The following is a 23,431-nucleotide window of genomic DNA, read 5'->3' as shown; positions in this document are numbered from 1 at the left end:
AGTAACATTCAATCATATAATGATATAAATAAGTATATACACATTTGTATACTTAAAGTGTGTATGTATAGGTTTACTAAAAAAATTTATATTGTTATTTATATAAATTATATGATGACATATTATTTATTTGGTTTGATTTTTATATAAGCAGTGTTATGTGTATATATTTTTTAGTACACCTATAATGTGTCATTATATGATTGAGTGTTATTTTATCTTTAATTTGAAATTATCTAATTATAAGATAATATAGCATGTGTGCATCAATCTATGTACACAGAATTGTCTACATACAGTTTTATTGTTATAAAAATCAAACCAAATACCCAAAATCTCTATTTGAGGAAGTGAATTGTGCCACTGATAAATAGAAAATTAAGAGCAAGCACACGGTTTAAAATACATAATAAAAAAATATTTATTATCGTATAATTAAATTTTTTAAATCTTTAATTCAAAATTAATACTCATAACTGGTAATAAATTAAATTCACTTTTGTTTTTTTCCTAATAATGAGAGAAAATATTTTCTTAATAAAATGTTTTGGTTGTTAAATGCTAGCTTGACTCGATTCAATTTGATTTGAATGAATTCCAACTAAATTCGAGCCAAGTGATTTAAATCATTTTTAAAACCAAGTCAAATTCAAATTAAGAAGTGTTCGATTTGATTTAGTTAAAATTCATAGTTCAAATAAATAGTTTAAATTTGTAGTTTTATTTGATTTGAATTCATAGGTTGGATCAATTCAAATTCATAATTCAAATTGGTGGTTTATATTTATAGCTCGATTACGCTCTAATTTATAGTTCGAATCTGTAATTTGTATCTTATTTGTGTAAAACAACGTTATTTTATTAATAAAATACAAACTCAAATTACGAATTCAAACAATAAATTTGAGCCCACCAAACCATAAATTTAAATAATTGATTTGACCTAAAAATTTGAGTCAAATAATTTTTTATTTGAGTTATCTTTTATTTTTTGACTCAATGTACTCAAACAAATCTCTGTGTTATTCAAACATGACTCAAGTTAAAGAATATGCGGACACAATCCAATTCGTATCCTCTCCACTTAGGTGGACAATATTTGAAATGCAAAGATTGGCCCAAGTGGTTCAAGTTTCATGCTTATTCAAAGTACATGCCTTTTAAATATTATAATTGTCATTAACCCTAAACAATCTGCTCCTGCAAATTCTTCATTAAGAAAAAACAATGAAGGGTTTTTTTTCCCTTGTAAACAAACGACAAAGCATAATGTGAGGGTGCGGCAATTAAATATGGAACCCTAGAAATTATGTTTCCCATCAAAAGTTTGGCCATAGCTCCAATAATTCGGGGCGACATTCATGAATCGCAGTATCTTCCCATCACTGGTGATGACTCTAAAAGACAAACTCTGCCCCTGTAAGACAGTGCCAGTCTGCCAATTCTGGCCCCAATTGCGCGTCATTTGAATCCAACCCGTCTTATCCCCTTGATTTTAACATCTGTAACATCACCAGCACGGCCAACATTGTAAACCAGAACAAGAGTCCAGTATGGGTTTCCTTTGATCTCAAACTTGACTCCTCCGTGCTTGGAACAATGGATTCTGCGATATCTGACAGGGATGATGCCAGCTTTGTAGTAAGCAAGCTTGACAAACATGGGCATGGATAAATCGAAGTGCTTTAATGGAGGGTTGCACCAGTTGTCGTTTGGTTTGAAGTAGTTTGGCGGGCAGAAATTGGTGGCTGTGATTTTGATGCTGCCGGCATTTGGGATGCACCATTGAGGATCATTCACACAATACAGCTCATAACAAGCGCCACAGGTTGCTCCCTCGTTGAAGAGGGCTGTGCTTAGTGCTGCTGTATGAAGTCCATATCCTTGCTTGAAGAGATCTCCATACCCACAAGCTCCCTCTGTCATTAACACACCGCTCAAAATTATTAGACCAAATCAAGAAAATTGTATTTCAGGAATCAATCAGGGTGGACCAAAGCTCAACGAGGCTTAATTGACTTGACTTGGTATAACTTTTTAAATTTAATATATATATATATATATATAAATTTAATATAAATAATTCTATGATATTGATTTAAAAACATTAATAATTAGACATGGTAATAAAAATTTAGAAGCAAGCAAAATTTATTTCTTTAGTGGGGTAACAAACCCCAGCTTGCCCCTTAATTGGTTCTTCCCAAATGAGAGTATAAAGTTTGAAACTTTATAAGGGATATAGAGATGGGTATACACACATACATACGCGTGAATATGCATGATAGGTGGATATGGAACAAATATGTTTATATATACTTACGCATAGTCTCATCTCCGGTCATGTCACCATAAAATGTGGCATGAGCATCATACCATGTAGAATCAATGGCCATGACCATGGCCATAAGCAAATGAAGAACTATGAAAATGAGGAAACTCTTGAAGCCAGCCATGAAGATAACTTAGAAAAAAAAATAGGACACAGAGAAATAAGATTTGAGTGATGACAAAAAGCAAGTGCATGGCAAAGGCTTTTGTGGGCTTCATGGTGAGATATAAAAGGAAGAAAATAAGTCACAATTTAATCCCATATATCTATGCTAAAATTATTCTACATTTGGAAAGATAGGATATTTATAATTGTATTTATCTGTTATTACCAAAAATTCATAGTAAAAATATTTTTCTATCATATTTGGAAATTAAACAAAAATGAATTTGTTTTATATACTAAAAATGCAATTACTAATTATGATTATTAATTTTCCATCCATTGGTTGCACAATTCACTTCCTAACATGGAGATTTGAGTATTTTTATATCAATAAAACTATATGCACAAATAATCTGTATAATTTTAGAATAATATTTTGTGTACCCACTTCAAATATATAATTGTATACACACTTATATATGTCATCACATGATTTAATGATTTTAAATAAATGATAAAGTAACACTTAATCATGTGAGAACACTATAAATATGTATAAAATTGTATATCCGATGTATGTATATATAGTTTTATTGATAATTTATGTATAAATAATAACATATTATTATATGATTGAATATTATTTTATCTATAATTTAAAATTATCCAATCATATGATGACATGTTATTATTTATACACATAACACAATATTACTTTTATTATATATACACTTTTAAATATACAAATACATGACAGAAGTTTTATAGGTTTCCCGTGAGATATAAAAAAGGAAGAAATTTACTCACAATTTAATTGTATTTCATGAATTTAACCTAAAATCATTCGACATTTGAAAAGAAATGAAGTATACAATTGTGTATATACGTTGTTACAAAAGAAAAAAATTGTAATAACATTAAACATTTTCTATCATTATTAGAAAATAAAAAAATAAATGAATTTAATTTATATAGTAGTGCAATTAAACAATGTTATATTTATATATTTTTAAGTATATAATTAGGTATATATATATGATGTGTCATTATATGATTAAGTATTATTTTATCTTTAATTTAAAAGCATCCAAATATATGATGACAAATCATATATGCATTTAATTATGTATAAAAAAATACGTACATATAGTTTTATTGTAGTGGAATTACTATTTAAGATTATTAATTTTACAATAAAACTATATGCATACATTTTAAATATATAATTGTGTCATCATACAATCAGACAATTTTGAATTAAGAATAAAAGTAATATCCAATAATATGAAGACACATCATCTGCAGTGTTTTTAAGACCAAACCGGGGTGATTGGTTTGATCGATAAAACCATGAACCACTCAATAATTCAGTCAAGTCTATATATAAATATGAGTAATGTTATGTGTATAATTTTTGTGTAAAACTTTATACACAAATAATAATATATTATTATGTAATTAGATAGTTGAAAATTAACGATAAACAAACATTTAATAACATAGTAACATGTCATTATTTGTGCATATGGTTTTATAATATTGACTTATTTAAAATTCAATCAAATTCGATAAACTCGTTGAACTGAAAAAACTATTTAAAATCAACAAAACTATGATTAAATATGTAAAACTGTAAATTAGTAAAATAACCGATTTAATTGTCGATCCGATTTTTAAAATATTAATTATTTATATACCTAATTATGTTATTGTTGCTCAAATCTCTATTTTAGGGAGTGAATGGTGCTATGCATTTATATATGGTTCTTTGTTTGCTAATGGCCATGGCCATTGATACTGCATGGTATGATGCTCATGCCACATTTTATTAGACATGAACGGAGGCGAGACTAAACATATTTGTTTCATATCCATGTATCATACATGTGTGTATGCGTCCGCATGTTCATGTTTTTTTATAAGTTTTCAAACTTTATACTTTAATCTGGCGATGAACCTATTAAAGGGTAATTAGGGTTCATAACTCTAATGATACTATTTATTTCGTTAATTTTCGACGACATCTTTGGCTATCAACTAAACTCAAGCTGACAATTATACTTTTGAACCAAACTCAAACCAGAATATATTTAAATTCGATTTGATTCGATTGCAAACCTAGATTAATTGCTCAAACAAATTAATCATCATGGACTAGTATAAGAATAATTAAGAAATGCTATGTGCACAAGTAGATAAAATCAACTTACACATAAATGATGTGTTATCATGTGAATGAGTATTATTCGATCTTTAATTTAAAATCACTTGATGACACATTATCTGTGTAACTAATTATATGCATAGTTTTGCTAAAAAAATTTATATTGTCATCTAAAAAAATCAAACCAATTACCCAAAATCTCTATTTTAGAATCGAATTCTGCAACTAATGGATAAAATATTAAGTGAATGTTTTGTGCATAAAAGAGCAATACTACAAGTACATATTTGTGAGTATACAAATATATACATATATGATGTGTCATCATGTGATTGGAGTTATTTTATTTTTAATTCAAAACTATCGAATCACATAAAAATATATCATGTGTGTAACCATTTATATATAATTTTATTGATACAAAAAATCTCTATTCGAAGAACTGAATTGTCATCTATAAAAATCAAAACAAATATCCAAAATCTCTTATTTAGGAGGTGAATTGTCCCACCAATGTATAGAAAATTAAGAGTCATGTTTTGTGTACACAGTTTTAAATAGATGATATATCTTCATATTATTTGTATATTTAATTGTGTACTTAAGCCCATGGTTTTAAAAATTTAATTGGATCGACTAGTCCAACCAGTTAAATCATCAACTGTTAGCCATATAGGCTCGATCAACATAAAAAATTATTTTAAAAAAATCATTATGAAAACTTAATCCTAAGACTTTAATTATCAAATTTAAATATATATACTATCCAACTAGATCTATTTTAACGTTAAATATATCAAATTATATAATTAATAATAAATTATACAAAAACTTTTTAAATATTATTTTTGAATAATTAATTACTCTAATCATTGATCAACTAATCTGATCACCGATTAGATTAGATTGCCCATTCTATTAGGTTGAATCTGATTTAGTTTTAAAAATATTCTTAAAAACTATTTATAGATAGTTTTATTGGAAAAATTAATAATCTTAAGTAGTAATTATACTCTACTATATAATTGCAATTACTACGAATTTCTTATATATGCAATTATATATTTGCTTTCTTTTCAAATGTAGAATGATTTTAGCATAGATTCATAGGGTTAAATTGTGAGTTATTTTCCTCCTTTTATATCTCACAATGGTGTCTACTAAAACCTTTGCCATGCACTTGTTTTTGCCATTATTCTAATCTTCTTTCTCTGTGTTTTAATTTTTCTAAGCATTGTTCATGGGTGGCTTCAAGAGTTTCTTCATCTTCATGGTTCTTCATTTGCTAATGGCCGTGGCCATGGGCATTGATACTGCATGGTATGATGCTTGTGCCACATTTTATGATGACATGAAAGGAGGCGAGACCATGCGTAAGTGTATATAAACATAGTCATTCCATATCCATGTATCATGAATGTATGTGTGTGTGTGTGTGAGTATATAGTATGCCCACGTCTATGTCCCTTATAAAAATTTAAACTTTATAATTTGATTTAGGGATAAACCAGACCCCACTAAAAAAAAAAATCTAATTATCAAAATTTATACTCTTATTGTCAAGTCAAAGGTTATATTGATATTTTGTAAATATTAAACTAAAAAAAAATTTAAAGTAACAGTCAGTTGACCCTTATTGACCTCTAATTCGTCCTGTTTGACTCTGAAATACAATAATCTTCATTCATTGGACGTATAACATGTGAATGTCTAATAATTCGAGTGGCGTGTTATTGACACAGGGAGGTTGTGGGTATGGAGATCTCTTCAGGCAAGGATATGGACTTGAGATAGCAGTTCTGAGCACAGCCCTCTTCGACAATGGACCAGCCTGTGGTGCTTGTTTTGAGATGACGTGTGTAAATGATCCTAAATGGTGCATACCAAATGCAGGCAGCATCCACGTTACAGCCACCAATTTTTGCCCTCCAAACTACTCGAAACCGCACCATAACTGGTGCAGCCCTCCACAAAAGCACTTCGATTTATCCATGCCAATGTTTGTGAAGCTTGCTCACTGCAAAGCTGGGATCATCCCCGTTAGATATCGCAGAATCCATTGCTCCAAGCAAGGAGGAGTTGAGTTTGAGATCAAAGGAAACAGATAGTGGACACTGGTTCTGGTGTACAATGTTGGAGGTGCTGGTGATGCCACAGATGTTAAAATAAAGGGAGGTAATTCAGGTTGGCGGCAAATGCAGCGCAACTGGGGCCAGAATTGGCAGACTGGAGCTGCCTTGCGGAGCCATAGTTAGTCATTTCAAGTCACTACTAGTAATGGGAACCCTTGATTGATTCCCATTACTAGTAGTGACTGATGCTGCAATTCAATGATGTCGCCCCTCATTATTGGAGCTATCGCCAAACTTTTGATGGGAAAATTAATTTCCAGGGGCCTTCACTCTGTTTGTACTTTAATAGCTACACCAGTACACCCCATAATTTTGTCCTGCTATTTGTTCACAGATTGGAAAAAACCCTTGATTGATTTTTCTTAATAAAGATAATTAGCAAACCTCAGAATTTTTAGGATTACAAAGCAGATTGTTTAGAATTTATTGGCAATTATAATATTTAAAAGGCATGTACAGACTTTTATAACACGCATGAAACTTGAACCACTTTAGGCAAATCTCTGCATGGAGGGTGAGGGGGAATTCAAACTCTCCACCAAAGTCTAAACCAAAGGTCTTCACTTCCAATCCAGCATGTCTAATAGCCACAGGACCTCTTCCTTGGAGTTTGCAGCATCATAGAAATCCATTTCAAGACCAAAAACATTGAGGACACCTTCGTTTTCATCTTCCATGAAATGCAGAGAAATCCACGCTCGGATTCCATAAGTGAAAGGGTAAGCAGGGGCGAAGTCAAGATACTCAAATGCATGAGCCCTGTGGGATGGTCGGTCTATGTAATCAAACTTGGATTTATTAATTATACAAGCGACTCTGTTGGAATCCTTCCGTCCCACAAGTACTGAAGCACTCACTGTCTGGCTACATGGAATTGTAAACCTTGGCTCAACAGGTATGGTCATCTTGCACTCAGGGTCGTCCTCACGATGATATTGTGGCATGTCTGAAATTCCTGGTGGTGGGATCTTGAATCCATTCTGGAAGACAGGGCCTGGGACCACTTCAGAGAATATCAATTTATCATCAGTCCAAATGTCAATGTAAAATTCCAAATCCTCAAAGGAAAGCCTTGGTGGCAAAAGAGTTCGACGCTCCTGGCGTTTATAAAAGGTCTGATATAGTTTGTAGTAGGTTACTGTGGGAGGATTCGGTCGCTTGCAAATTGAAGGCCACCTCCTTGCACATAAACATTTCCAGAAGTAATCATCCCGGGCTATGTCTCTCCATTGCTTAGACACTACCATACAGGAAGCAAGGTCTACTCCATCCAATAAAGGGAAAACAGCCTTTAAAATTTCTTCATTTATCATTTTCAGCTAGAAAACAACAATCAAAAGCAGAATGATAAACGTTCCAGCAACCATTTACAGCATCGGAGAGACTGACAGGTGAAGACAGTTGATTCCGAGGAATTTTCCTGCAAATAAGAAGTCTGAAAATTCAAATTAAACAGCAAACAAAATATCAAGATACAAGTCTAGAACATTAAAAGCAAAGACGCAGCTGAGAATTGTTGGGACATATTGTTGTTTGTTTTCCCCCAAAGGAAACCTATCTGCAATTGCAACTAACCATATGAATGGACATGCTAACTTAAAATGATGTCAACTGGTACCAATTCACTAGCTCCAACTTACAAGAACATAATCATGATTCCACAATATGAAGAATTTTCTAAAACAGACAGCAACAGACCATCAATACATATTTGAGGTGTATTTTATGCAGAGGGGAATACCTAACTCCTCAAAAATCTAATGCATTCTCAATAAAAATAGTGATCCATGTAAACTAACTCTTATTCAGGTAGTCATAATCCACTCTTCTCATCGACACAAATAGAAAATAAAGTTTCAATCAATGGCCCATCACAATTGATCCTACTATTCAGCCTAAAAAGACTAATCAAGTCAATTACATATATAGTTGTGATTCCATCAATGTAAGTCAACTTACTTAGAGTATAACAATGTTTCACATGGTTAAAACCATGAAGCTAAGGTAAAAGGATGATAAACGCACAAGGCTCATGCATGAACATAAAATTTCTAGCAAGAATCAACTCAAATGCAGTCATAACTGACATTGAAAAACCAAATTGATCTCCGCCCGGAATCTAACACTTGAAGAAAATTATAAGAAGCCTCCGGCACTATCACTAAGGCAAACAATAATCCATCAGGCTCACGCGGTATACAGTAAAGCTTAGTAATAACTACTGAAAACCTGACTTCATAACAAGGTTTGATCAGATAAACAAAACCGAGGCTTCATAACAAATGCTAACAGAATCAAATTACAAAGATCTCATTTTGCGTAAGATTAACAAAAATCGCTTTTTTACTATATGATCAAAGTCAAAGTACACAATTTTATCAAAACAAAAGCTAAAATTTTAGATACCCAGTTGAAGTTTCGATCAGACAAACAAAACCCACATCATAGATTATCAAATAAACAACATAATTCAACATAATAATAGATAGAAAGAGAGAAAACAAACCCTAGATCGAGCTCAAGAGGGAGAGAAAAAACCGAAAATTGAAGTAAGAAAAGTGAAATTGAGCAGTAGAGGGACATTAGACAGAAATGAAAAGAGGATCGAGCGATAGAATAACGTACCAAAATTGATGTTGAAAATGAACGGGTAAAACCCTAGATTCCCGTTTACGAGAAGCACAGAAGAGAGAGAAGGATAAAGAGATTAGAAGAAAGTGAAATAAGGATAACGTTTGTTGTAGTTTTGCTTTAATAGTTGAAGATTTGTAAGATTATTACATTAATTATTTATTTATTTTTTTACATTTATAAATTTAAAATAAATATAATATTTTTGCACCTTATTTTAATTATTCAAAATATGTGTTTTCTTATTATCATATAATTTTTAATTAGTATAAAATAATACTCAATTATATAATAAAATCATAATATTATTTTGATACATATTTTAATATGATTATATATTGTATTTAAAACCGTTTCATCATTAGGTATTCAAAATTGTTTGTAGATAATATTGCTTTTATTTCATTATTATTTATCACGTTAGTTTTCTTTTTAACATAAGGGAAAATTGAAATATTGGTATTTACGAGAAAAATCCTGCCGTCGAGAAGTGTATTAAATTGTAACATGTAATTTAATGGATAAAAAATAGATGCAAAAATGATTTTAAAATAGTTCTATCAATTACCCATAAGTTATGTATACTATTACTTGACCTTTGTAGTATAATTTGACTGAAATGGGGGATAATAATGTAATCTTATAATGATAGTGAATAAAACTAAAAATGATTTTGCGATATTAGAAGATTAGAATAACAAATTGAGTAGATTGTAAAAACGATCCAAATTATCCAAATTTTTTCTTTTTTGTTGTTTCTAAATAAAATATTTTCTATTCATACGTCAAATTGATCTGGGTATAAAAGGTATGTCTAATCATTTATTATATAGTCGGTCGCTTTGTAAACAAAGATATCCTACTTTAACAAAGGCAAGGTCTTCAACACAACAATTGGTTACATGTGAAATTCAAGTTAAAGATTAGAGGGATAAGGACAAAATAAAAAAGCAATTCCATAGAACAAAAATTGTAATTTCTGAGGGAATGGAAGCTATAAGCAAGTTGTTCTATGTGATTTGACAAACAAATATTCTTAGTGATGGAGCCATCCAAGGGCTGGGCCAATCTTGTACTGGATTGAGCCAATTTGTATTGGAATGGGCCATGTGTGTTTGTGCTTTCGCCAAGAAGTTACAATTATTGGTCTCCTTCATATTTTCATGTTGATTAGACATTTGTGAATATTTTTTATGTTTCTAATTTTTATACATTTAATTATAATGTAATTGTAAGTCCTTGGAATTGGGTATAGGCATTTGGGACTGGTAGACACATCAATTTGACCGAGTTAGCCCATGTTTCAATTTGAGACACAAGAAAATGGCCGATTTGGTTTTAAGTATTAAGTATTCAATTAGATATATGGGTAATATATTATTATATAATTGAATAATTTTAAATTAAAGATAAAATAACATAATTATTTGATAATATATTATCTAAATATCTAATTAAATATTTAAAATTAAATATATATAATTTTATTAAAGTAGTATGATAAGAAGTAAAATTTTGGGTGGTAAGAATCAGAAAGAAACAATGGAAAAAAGCAGAAAAGAGAGGGCGGAAAAGAGAGAAAACAAGTGGGGCAAAGGGATAGAGGGAGGCACGTTGATTTGGGCAGGGAGTGAGTGAGGAAGTCTCTACTCTCGACCGACCAAGCCGCAAAAGGAATAAAGCAAAAACACAAACCTTCACATGACTTCAAAAGAAGATATAAATTGGACATGTGTTGTTTAATCACATCACCATCGCTCACTTGTAAAGTGAGCAAGTGAGAGCATTTTAGAGGCCCCAATTTAAGACAACACTTACATTAATTTATGGGTATTTATGTAATTCTCTCTTTATTCAAATAATATTACCAAAAATTGTAAAAAATAATTATATCAAAATAATAAGTGTGGTAATTGACAGTAAGGGCTAGCTTGAGTATTTGAATGAAAGAACCTCTCCTAAAATGTTAGAGTTCGACTAGCATGATCTTTTTCCCATTTGAAAAATTTGAATTTATTAAGTTGAGACTGAATAGTAAAGTGAAGTATTACAACAAAATGAAAATTTGAATTATTTGGTACAGTAATTATGGGTCAAGTTATCGCACCCCAAATGTTTATAAAATTGTATTAGTGTTGATAATTGATTTTTTTTTTTTTTTTGCGTAATATTAGAGATGGATCTGAGTTAAACTAGTTTGGACTCAAATCTTTGTTCATTACAAATGAGTTGAACTTGAGGCTTATGTTGAAGATCTAGCTTGACAACTTAACTCAAGTTTGAGGACTCATTGTCGATTCTTCATTGGAACTTTTTTTCTCTTTCAATTCTTTTTCTTCTTTTCATCCAATGACTTGTCATCTTCTCCAACATCATTGTGCACCATTCAAGTTGACTCGAGCTTAAAGTCGAACTTAAGCTTGCTGTTCTAGATTCAAGTGAAGCTTGAGATAACACTTGTTCGAAGTTAGCTCAATTCAAATTTAACTCTATATAATACTAGTTGATAATTTCGCATTGATAAGTGGTACAAGATATAATTTATCCTTAATCGATAATACTTACAAATTTGGGTTAAAAAATGATGTGTCATTATCTGATTGAGTATTATTTTATTCTTAATTCATATTTATCTAATTACTTGATGATATATTATTATTAATACTCAAATTAGTACTCATTATAAATACTAATTAGATAGAAATCAATGACTCAATAGTCATGTTGAGTAGATTTTTCCACTATAAACAATAAAACTATTAATTGTTTGCTTTTGTGCATGTCTTTTGTAGTTGAACAAAAGTTAAACCTATCAAGGGATACCCTTTTCCTTTTTAGATTACCAAACTAATATAATCCATTAAAAAATGATGAATTGTCCAAGGTAAGATTATCCACATTTGAGGCTTCCCGGAAAAAGACAACTTTTCCAAGAAAATTTTAACCTTATTTATATTTTCTTGGGAAAAGATTTTCCCAACTTGAATTAAACAAAAATTAATCAAAATATGCTCACATGCACTTGTCACACATGCCTCATTGTACTATATTAATAGCTTCAAAACCAAGTGCAACACATGTGTATCAGATCAAGACATAATCTCATTATATTTCTACTAGACAACTTGATTTTGTGATTATTAAATGATTAAATATGATTTAGGGTTTTGCAAGAAAATGAAGGAAAAATGTCTCCCAAGGGAGACAAACATATCATGCTCTATCATATTTTAATTACATGTAACATCCACTTAATCAACATGATCAATTAATACTATTCAATCATTTTTAAAATCGTTCGTTTAATAATTTGATATCGTATTATAATTTCATAGTGTATTTCAGCAAATGCGAAGATTTCTTAATTTTATCATAATATCAGTATGGTATTCTCATAGATTACACTAAACATAAATTCATATCACGTTTAATAATAGAAATAACGTAAAAGATCACAAAAATATTACATTAACCATATTACAAGCGGGTTCATTTTAATTTTTTTAAATAAAATTTTGATAAGAGTAACAATATATATACAAACAATGAGTATAAATACTGGTACAGATGCTGACATGTTATCAAATGATTATGTGTTATTTTATTTATAATTCAAAATCAATTATTCATATGATGACAAATCAATATTTATACTCGTATTCATATCTATTGTTAGTGTATAAAATATTATTGTAAAGGCTGGATTTGAGCTGAGTTAAGCCTATATATGGTGAAACTTGAGTTTGACTGAAATCTTAAATGACTAACTTGTGTGTGAGTTCGATTGAGCTAAGATAAATAGTGATATCGATAAAATAAATAGTAATACTTTGAGATGAATTATGCCAGATAGGATAAATAGTATCTCTAAATGAGATTCAAATCGAATTTGAATCAAATTATCAAACTGAAATTTCAATTTGGATTTGACTTAAATCAAACTGAATATTGAATCGAGCTGATGCTATTTGAGTTCAACTCTAATGACCCTATTGATTATTTCTACGATACTATCAACTTAAATGATATTTGATCTTACACATGAAATAATGAAAATGAGTGAAGTTGAATATGGGTAATAATATGTTGGAAAATATACATTAAGAGAGTGAGGAAAAAGAGGAGAGTAGTGGAGGGAAGACAGAGACAGAGGCAGTGGCAGGGCAGGGGCAATTGATGGGACGGATTCAGTTGCATGCAGGGAATGTGCAGAACATGTTGTACATTTGATGCTGCTGCTTCACTGTCTCTCTCACCTTTCTCACATGCCCTTATTTCTCATCACCATGCATGTGCCTTCCCATGTGCTCTCTCTCTCTTCCATTTCACCCCTTTGCTTTGCTGGTCCATTTCACCTTCACATGCACCCTTTTGGGAAGCCACCACCTTCACCTGAACCACCTCTACCATCTCCACCTCCACCTCCACCTCCACCTCCACCTCCACCCCCACCCCAACAATCTCTATTTACTGCCTCTCATCTTTTGTTTAATTACTCTTTTGCCCTCTCCTACTTTCACCCAAACCAAACCCACCATTTATAAAGCCTGCCTCCTATTTATTTATTTTTCTTTTCCCATCATATTACCTTCAACATTATGGTAAAAAATTTCAATTTTCTTAACATTTTATGAAATGGGTACTTAAAAACAATCAAACTATGTGCATTGATAATAAATACTAAGTTATGTAATATAATAATATATTATTATATAATTAGATAAATTTTCTTCTATATTTTCTTGTAATTTGTGTAATACTAATTTGGATGAGTTTTTTTTTTTTGGGTTTATACTTGAATTTATGAGTCATTGTTTACATCACAAGTATGGTAACACTAGGAGAGAAACGAGATCAAAATTGAAGAATAGGGTGGTTTGGAGGATACAAATATGAAATAAATATTTGGATATCAGAAATTACTTACTTGATAAAAAAATAAAAAAAGATTAATTTTGTATATTTTGTGAGATTATTTATTACAAACATCCACATTTTTTATAAATTATTAAAAACCCTCATTAATTGGTTGATAATGTATAACGATTTTTGACAACATCATAAAAATTTTTAATAATTTAATGAGAATTTTCAAAACGAGTCTACATAAGATACATTTTCTTCAAACAACTTGAATAAAAATTTAAAACTAAAAATTAATTATTCATGACCTCTTCAAGATATTTTCCCAAGCAATGGGAATAATAAAAACACAAATATTATTTATTTATTTTTAAGAAAAGGAAAAAGAAGAATAAAATAAGAAGACAGAAAAAAACGAAAAGTGGCAGAATAGTAATAATCAGAAAATTAAAGGGCAAATCTTCAACCCACCCTTACTTAAACCCACCATCCCCGTCTCTTTTTCCATACAACATTCTCATTCTCGTTCTTCCATTCACTCTGCTCTCTCTCTTTCTTTCTCGGTTCTCACAATGAGAACCAGAAAAAACGTTTCTTTCCTCAAACCCTCTTCGCTAAGAAGGGTGCAAACAAGGAGAGCGAGAGCTTTAAGAGCAAGAACCACACTGAAAAGAAGAAGAAGAGGAAGAGCTCATAGTGGTATTGACCATGGCCAAGGCCATTGCAGCAGCAAGAAGAGAGTGCTGACAAATGGCAAGGTCTCGGACAAGCTCGAGACTTTGAAGAACCTCATTCCTTGCGACAATGGAGATGGCGATAACCATTGTTGTGATGATGGGACAATTAAAGCTGACCAGCTGTTCCAAAAAACAGCTGATTATATCATCCTTCTCAGGACTCGGGTCCTCATTTTGCAAAGTTTGATTCAGCTCTATGGATCTTCCCAAGAAGAAGATGTTCTTGTATTATAGTTTAATTTATTAATCAATTACTCTTTTCTCATTATCATCAATGAAGAAAAAAAAAGAATTATTCACAGATTTTTATCTTTTCCTTTGTTCATTTAAAGTGATTTCTGTCAACTGGGACAACAATTTTTGGTATATTCAACTATTTTGGGGCTTTAATATTTTTCCGGGCTTGTTTTGTCTCGAAAAATTTGATTTCTGGGAATGGAATGGATGGATGATCAGAAGAAGAATCCCGGTGTTGCATTGGGATGTTAAAGGTTGTTACAGGCTCTTTATTATCCTGGGTTGAATTTGAACTTAATAGAATATCTTAAACCACTTTGCAGGCAGCTGGCTAAAGTTTCAGTTTTTTAGATTAATTTGAAAACTGAGAATACAAACAAAAAGTTTGATTTAAAAAATACAAGTATAAGCTTCCTTTTTGCCAGAAATAGATCAAACATTGAATGATGAATCTGGACTCATTTTTTCTCTTCAATTTGACCTCTTTTCCCCTCTTATTATTATCATCTTTCTAACAAAGTCATGTTAATTAATACATTATATTATTGAATAGCTTGTGGGCATCTAATCTTAGTCAGGCTGTTGGACCAGCTGTTATAGAGAAGTCTTCAAGTTAAAGGGAATGAACAGAGTTAGCCAAAGCTCAAGAGCCCAGCAAGAAAGCACTGAGATAAGAAGTGTTATATCATTGATTAGGATCATGATATGTTTCTATTTTGGGAACATTACCATGTTTGAGTAGTTTAGCGAAGCATCACTGTACTAATCTATATTGATTCAAGTTTATTAGATTTAAAACTTGTAAATTGATTCAGTCTTTGGTCCATTAATGATGTGGGATGATGTGACACTTATTTTCTCAACAACCCAATTGAGAAACACATAGGAGGGCAATATTTTCCACAATTACAATGTATTAATTGAATGAAACTCTGACTGGCTGTTATTTTTGGTGTGGAGGTTAAATGATTATTGGCATATGCAATGTCATGTAATGCAAATGAGGTGGTGGTGGTGGCAGGCTTTTTCACAGCAAAGCCATTGTGATGTTTGAGTATGAAAGTATGGGAGAGATGACATGAACTGAATTATGTGGGCATTTTTTTTTTTTTTTGCTTTTTCTGAAATAATGCTAGCTCTTTACATAATATCTCAGTACTGAAATCCATCTTGACAAATTTCACTCTCTGTGTCAAGACAACCACGTGCAAAAGCCAAAATTTTAGGAGCTCTTGTCTCCCATTTTTAATCATTTTTTGAGTTGTTTACATTTTCAATATCAAACACAAGGATCTGAGTGACTGTGACCACTGTACCTCATAAGTCTCATATGGGTTGCTGCAAATTTTCTGCTAAACTTGTCATATTTAGCACTGTCATTTCATCAGCACCACCATGTTGTCCTCAAATTTCCAAGTTTTTCAAACTCATATTCTTTAGCAGTTGTTGAATTTAGGTATGCAACTAGTGACTGTAATGATTCATAGCCAGTACATAAAAATGTGTGATATAATCCATCTTTATGACAAAGTTTCCCAGAAATTAACATAATTTTCACCTACCAACTTAAAATCTGGAGTCCAGTTGTTATAACTTAAGATTTATTTTTTTATCCAAAATTGTTTGAACCTTCTAAGTCAAAAGTTGAAACAATTATGATGTTTTTCTGGCCTACTGTCAAGTCTTTATCAATGTTGAACCATCCAACAAAGTTGATTTCCTTATGAATTTGGACCAAAACTGACATGATGCATATGTATCCATCCTTCTTCAATATTTTTTCTTTGCTATTGCCATTTCCAAGATGGGACCAATATGAAGACCTTTTAATTGTTCAAAAACTCCACGGAAGATCCTACAAAACCACTCCCTAATAATATATATTATAAGTTCTACAAAGCAAGAAAATGAGCAAACAAATAGTAAAATGCTTGGAAGTCCTGAGTAGACATAGTTTTAGTTTCCTTTTTGTATTTTCATTTCTCTGTTATGCTGTTTCTCAAATCACTTTTAGAGTTTCACCCTTCATTGCTGATTATTTTTGGATGTATGGCAAAGACATATTGTTCAGGAGATATGTCATTTTGAGACTTCCTACTCAACAAACACTTTTTAAAAACCCTCAATTGGAATATATGGCAATTGATCTTTTTGATTTTATCAGAAAGTAGAAGAAATTGTTACATTGTGCAAAGTATGACTATTATGTCATTCCTGGACCCATTCCAGGAAATTCTTAAAATTCTTGTTGGACTGACCACCTTCTCTGACACTATTCAAGGCTATTTCCTTGAGTTTCAAAACTCTTTCTTTGTAATTTTCTTCTCCAAGTACTTTATCCACCTTGTTCTTGATTTCTTCTCTTGTGATGATCCCATTGTTGTTTTTGTTAAACTTCAATCCCACCTTCCAAACATCACAAATGTAGCTCTCATTGAGGAATTGGTCAGCAAAGTATGGCCAGCACAAGATAGGGACCCCATTGCTTACACTCTCCACGGTGGAATTCCAACCGCAATGGCTCAAGAAGCAGGCAATGGAAGGGTGACTTAGAACCTTCTGTTGAGGTGCCCAGCCTATCATTTGGCCACGTGCAGTGACCCTTTCTTTAAAGCCTTTTGGGTAGGCCTTATTTGCATCATCAGTAATATCTGGCCGCACAACCCACAGGAATGGTCTGTTGGTGATTTCAAGTCCTAGAGCTAACTCTTGAAATTGGGTCTGGTCAAAAACTGTGAAGCTGCCAAATGCAACATAAATGACTGATTGGGGTGCCTGTCGGCCAAGCCATTTCAAGCAAGTTGAGTCTTCTGGCCAAAAGTATCCTGCTGAATTTCCTAGGCAACTGCTGGCTAAAAGTGGCCCTATTGGAAGAAGTTGTGGAACCAAGGTGAATGCAACAGGTTCAAGGTCAAATGTTGAGTTGCAAATCATGTACTCTGCCTTTTTTAGATATTCATTGTTTTCAACCATAAGATTAAAGATGAATTCCCGTGTGCTTGACCCACCAATGCATGCCCAAACAAAGTTTGCACTGTTGAATGAGGGCATGCCTGGAGCTAATTGAATCATCTGCTTTTTGACTGGAGTTCCTGGAACAAAAACAGAACTAGAGAAGTGAGAACAAAAACAGAACTAGAGAAGTGAGAACAAAATTGAAGGACATGAATATTTTCCAATGGATTAAACACGGAAGGATCTTACCATCTTTGTCAATGATTCCATCATCGATCAACTTTGGAATTCTGAGGGACAAGGCCACTAGTCCTGCTGCTGGAGGCCAAAAGGCAACCCTCTTGATTTTCATCTTTTCTGCTAGTTCAATGGCCCATGCTGCACTCCCATCAGCAATAAGACAAGTAACTTTATCATCTTTTACTAAGTTGATATCTGCAATAAGCTTCTCCAGCTTTCCAGGCATGACGCGGAGCATTGCTTCAGATAACTTCCCCAAGTCATTTCTATTCTCATCTAATTCCAATCCATCCGGGATCGACACTAGATGGATTTGATCACCTATAGCATGCTTTTCTGCTAATGCATTCAAGACCCTCTTGTGATTGAACTCTGTGTTCACAAATGTGACTCTGAAGCCATGTTTAACCAAGCATTGTGAGAGCTCCAGTAAAGGAATCACATGGCCTTGTGCAGGATAAGGGAGAGCAACAACATGAGGGCTGCACATTGTTTCTGTTAGTAGGTTTTAATAAAACTCCTCAGAGATTCAGCTGATGAATTAATGGTAGTTTCTGAATGCAAGTTCATGTTTCTTTTATAGGGAACATTGGAGGAAAGGCTGAGAAGCCAATGCTAAATATTTGTTGTCTTCTTGTTCATTGATGTTTTTTGAAGATTCAAGTGGGGAATCTCCTAATCTAATTCTAGTTTTGATCAAGTCATTTGTTGCACTTGTCCTTTTGTTACTAACTTAATTGCCATTGTTTGCTTTATACTTTTGTGTTTATGCTGCTGCTATAGTGATATTGCCGCAGTTTCATCTATTTCTCTTGTTTTTCATGGTCACATTCGGTTAAGTTTTCTTTGTGAAAGATCATACTGAATGAATTAGAGTGCATAGAATCAATAAGACAAACAAATATATACAAATAGTAAAGAGAAATAATGTGCAATTTATTTTGGATCATCCAAAACATGGTTCCATCTAAAAGAGTCAATATTATTTCAGTATCTCCTCAGCTCTCTTGTTATAATGAAAGTATTTGCTAATAAATGACTATATTACTCATACAAGAGAATAGTGAGTTTATATAATATGATACTTATCTTTAAGAGAAAGCATGACTCTTATTTCTTAGACAAACCCTTATAGGATTCTTATTTTTAAAAGAAATCCTCAAATGACTTTTCATAGGTTATGCCCAAATAGCTTTCGGGCTGGAGCATTGTCCCTTAACCTGTCCACTCTCCAAGAAGCGGAACCCTCGCCTACTGACCAGGCAGCAGGAACCTGTGGACGTCGCATCTCATAACTGAAATGATCGCCAATTCCAGTACTCAACTTGTTGCCATATTGACATCAGCTTGGCTTCTTACTTATTCAGGGGGTGTCTTGTTCATGGGTCCAGAACATCAAATCAAACTAAGTTTTGGTTCATGGGGTTAATCAAAGTTTAACCATATTTGTTTACTCTTTCTTTAATTACTAGATTAATGAATCTACATGAGAGTTGATTGATGTCAATGCCAGTGTTTCTGGCATTTAGAATGAGATTCTTAGAGCAATAAGCTGATTAGTCGCAGTAATTATCACATACAACAACACTCAACTTACCATGTTTTGGCCTTGAGCTTATTGCATTCCAATCTCAAAACCATCTGATCATCCTGGTTTAGGCCCATACTGATCCTCACAGAGTTTTTGTTTCATCTTTGGTCTAATAGGCCGACCAATTGTTGTCCACTTTGGACACACATCATCATTATTTTGCTTTTGAGTTTTGTAACCCAAATCACTGCAGTTACACAGGTGATCTTTATCACTTTCCAGGCTCCTCAAGCTTCCCGTCTATTCTCCCACGTTCCATTCAATATTTTATTGATGCCAAATGAGTTCGACATTCTGTATTGTGCAGCACAGAACAAGTTGATTTACAGGAGATATTGGAGGAAGGACTGAGAAGCTAATACTGGATTTATTGTTTTCTTGTTTATTGAAAGCTAGTGAGAACCAAAGGGGGGATCTCCCAATCTGGTTTCTAGTGTTTAAGCGATTTGTTGTTGTTTAGTTATTGTCTTTATTGACTTGATTGCAATGGTTTGGTTTATGCTTATGTCTTTATTCTGCCCATTGCAAGTATATAAGTCCAATGTCATTCTCATGCAAGATTGTTGATTTGTCTTGAACCGTAAATAACAGGTCACTTCAAGTAGTGAGGTATTATCCACTTTGGTCTTGGTTTTGGTCTCACGATTTTGCCCCACAATGGTCTTATATTGACACAAGACTCTTAATTCTGGTATGATATAAGATTTTTGGCATTAACATAATCTTAGTTGAGGAGCTGTTGATGTTGCCTCCATCAACACGTAATGACTATTTAAAGCTGTGAGTTATTGTCTATTTTGACTTTCGTTAGTCTCACAGTTTTAAATGTTAAAAGGTGTCTTAGGAGAGAGAAGGAGACAATGAGTTTATATTGACTCTTATTCATTGTGAGATTTTTGACATTTACAAAGATTATTGACAGTTTTTTTAGTTTGCTTATTGCTGTGCATACTGATGAAACTTAGTTGGCTCATAGAATATATAGAAGACTTCTTACAAATCCTCAGAATTAAAAATAAAATTCCCTTGCCTTGGGAGGGCTAAATTTAGTGGACTGAGTCACCCTTCTGTTGGCTGTTTCGTAAGCCATTATGGTTGGAATTCCACCATGAAAGGTGCTGTACAGTAGTGATCCGAATTCAGAATAGAAGTTATCTAAATCTAGTAACTGCGGATTTGAGATATGGATTTTCAAAGAGACCTGTGGTGCTAGTGGAGACCTGCGTGTAAAACAGGTGCAACTGGCATACCGTGAACTTGCAATTTGCGAGTACATATGTCAAGTATCTTGTCTTTTCTCTCTCTGTCTTTGCTCTGAATATTAGCTCACTCTATTTTGTGGCACAACCTTCTCTTTATATTCACTACAACTTTTATATATATAAACCGTAGTGTCATATTATTTACATGTGTACTCACAAGTCACATTTCCACAACATTTCGTACCTACACTATAGTGATTTCTCGAGTCTACAACTTGTACCATCTATGTTTGACTAGACTAATAAGCGGATAATGTCCTAATCACTGCATTTAAATGCATTCAAATAGGTTCATACCATGGGGGCTAAGCTCCGCACCCCACATGAGAACCACCACCTATGTAGCACGGGAACGGATATGTGGAAACGAAAACTTAAGTTTCTCAAAAATTAGGAAAACAACTTAAACAACGAAAACAGCTGAAAATTTGGAAACATTGTCTACATATTTCAGTGATTAGTTAAATAAACTACTGTAACAAATCATGATGCAGAAGAAGAAACAATACAGAAAAACCAATAGTCCAATACTAAGTTTGTTCCGAAAAACTGTCAATGCTAAATGCAAAAACTGTGGGGACTGTCATAGCAATGCTCGAGCAAGAATAAAGAAGTCCAATACAGATAATGACATATCCTTCAATCGAGCAAGAGCAACAATACATTGAATACAGAAAAAGTAAAACCAATAGTAAGTAACCAATTAAAATTTACTAACCGGAAAGGAGATGATTTTCCGTAGTTGCTGCACTGCAGATGACAAAACAATATCACCGACAGGTGAGTGGTGATTGCTCTAAATTGTCTGCCAAAACCCATTTTTTTGAGTGTTTGCTGAGTCGTGGATAGTTGGAGAGGCTAGAGATGGAGATAAAATGAGTTTTAACATGTCGGAGAGGAGAGAAGCTTCGACTGCCGGAGACAAATCTGAAAGATGAGGTTTGAAGGTTCTGGCTGCGCGAAGAAGTCGAAGGATTCACTTAAAATGTTAAAGAATCACATTCTAGAAAGGAAATGCGTTTCAAATTTCTTGATAATTTCCAAAACGGCTTGAAACGTTTTGTACCAATTTTGGGCCATTTTAGTTTCCAAAATGTTTCGGAAACATAGAAACGCACCTCCCTAGACCACCACAGATCTCCTTGAAAATTCATCTTCCGAAGTTGTACTTTTTGGATTTAGATAATCCGATAAAACACAGCCATTTAGAATACATAGTTATTAATGGTGTATAATTACAGTAAAGGCGAGTTGCTTATAAAAATGATGTAATCAACATTAGAATGAATAAACAATGATAAGCTATTAGGATTTAAAGAATGTTCTTAAGAATCACTTCTTTGTTTTGTAAGAAATGTTTAAATGAGGAATCTGTGGACAATGGCTGTGGCTTGGCCTAAATTTTATATTTGATTAAAAGATTTGTTAGTAAAAATACAACCCACAGGAATTGTCTGTCGGTGAGTTCAAGTCCTGGAGCTAACTCCTGGAATTGTAGATGGTCAAGGACTGTCAAGCTCCCAAATGCAACATAAATGACTGATTGGGGTAGCTTCTGGTGGAGCCATTTCAAGCAAGCTGAGTCTTCTGGCCAGAAGTTTCCTTCTGAATTTCCCTGGCGGTTGCTGGCCAAAAATGGTCCCATTGGAAGAAATCCAGGAAGCAGGTGAATGCTGCAGGTTCAAGGTCCATTGTTGAGTTGCATAAGCCTGGAACCAACTGAATCATCTGCTTTTTCACTGGAGTTCCTGAAATGAGTATTTGATTTCATACTTTATTCTTTTTCTGTATATTCCCTAACACTATTCTCTATCTTACCTTGTCAATGATTCCGTCATTTATGAACTTTGGGAGGGTAACTCCTCCAGTCTATTGCTCTCCGTTCCTTTTTTTTTCCAGGTTCTCTCCAAGAATCTTTATTGCTATAGACTTTTCTTGCTAATCAAGCTAAAGTGCATTCCCCTACAGGGGCATTCAGCCTGAGGGCAATCAGTTCCTTGCTTCTACTTTCACAGACCTTCTTTTGGCGGGCTTGCTGAATGGAAGAAGGGTGAACCAGGTAGGACAAGGCCTGGATAGCTTCTGATGCAGGACAAAAATTAACTCGACTGAGTTTCATCTTCTCAGCTCCTCCCACTTCTCTTGCGAGACCTGGTTAAGTGTTGCTGGTTAAGTAATTGGG

General features: G+C 32.9%; 3 protein-coding genes and 1 pseudogene across 5 annotated transcripts; 1 reads left to right on the top strand and 3 right to left on the bottom strand.

The window, feature by feature from the left end:
* Nucleotides 1-1,179: 1,179 nt before the first annotated feature.
* LOC123197531 (expansin-A23-like) lies at nt 1,180-2,402 on the bottom strand. Its single transcript, XM_044611848.1, is given in 3 exon segments — nt 1,180-1,488; nt 1,491-1,919; nt 2,324-2,402. Coding segments are annotated over 3 exon segments (696 nt in total). The 3' UTR covers nt 1,180-1,300.
* Nucleotides 2,403-6,307: 3,905 nt separating this feature from the next.
* On the top strand, nt 6,308-6,892 carry LOC123197530 (annotated as a pseudogene).
* A 176-nt stretch (nt 6,893-7,068) lies between these two features.
* Nucleotides 7,069-9,475, bottom strand: LOC123198189 (F-box protein At5g39250-like). 3 transcript variants are annotated; one of them, XM_044612842.1, is made up of 2 exons: nt 9,359-9,475; nt 7,069-8,168 (listed from the first exon to the last, which is right to left on the bottom strand). In XM_044612842.1, exon 2 carries the CDS (start codon nt 8,044-8,046, stop codon nt 7,294-7,296), a length of 753 nt encoding a protein of 250 aa, XP_044468777.1. In that variant the 5' UTR covers nt 8,047-8,168; nt 9,359-9,475; the 3' UTR covers nt 7,069-7,293. The 3 variants fall into 3 exon arrangements, with proteins under 3 accessions (XP_044468777.1, XP_044468776.1, XP_044468778.1); XM_044612841.1 differs by having other exon boundaries at nt 7,069-8,153; XM_044612843.1 differs by lacking the exon at nt 9,359-9,475 and adding an exon at nt 9,240-9,358 and having other exon boundaries at nt 7,069-8,153.
* A 7,934-nt stretch (nt 9,476-17,409) lies between these two features.
* Nucleotides 17,410-18,896, bottom strand: LOC123197190 (UDP-glycosyltransferase 83A1-like). Its single transcript, XM_044611359.1, has 2 exons — nt 18,406-18,896; nt 17,410-18,293 (listed from the first exon to the last, which is right to left on the bottom strand). The coding sequence occupies exons 1-2, from the start codon at nt 18,884-18,886 to the stop codon at nt 17,410-17,412; spliced, it is 1,365 nt and encodes a 454-aa protein (XP_044467294.1). The 5' UTR covers nt 18,887-18,896.
* Between the last annotated feature and the right edge of the window lie 4,535 nt (nt 18,897-23,431).

This window comes from Mangifera indica, chromosome 15 (genome assembly GCF_011075055.1).
Source record: "Mangifera indica cultivar Alphonso chromosome 15, CATAS_Mindica_2.1, whole genome shotgun sequence".
Classification (NCBI taxonomy): domain Eukaryota; kingdom Viridiplantae; phylum Streptophyta; class Magnoliopsida; order Sapindales; family Anacardiaceae; genus Mangifera; species Mangifera indica.
This window is presented reverse-complemented; position numbering and strand designations above follow the sequence as displayed.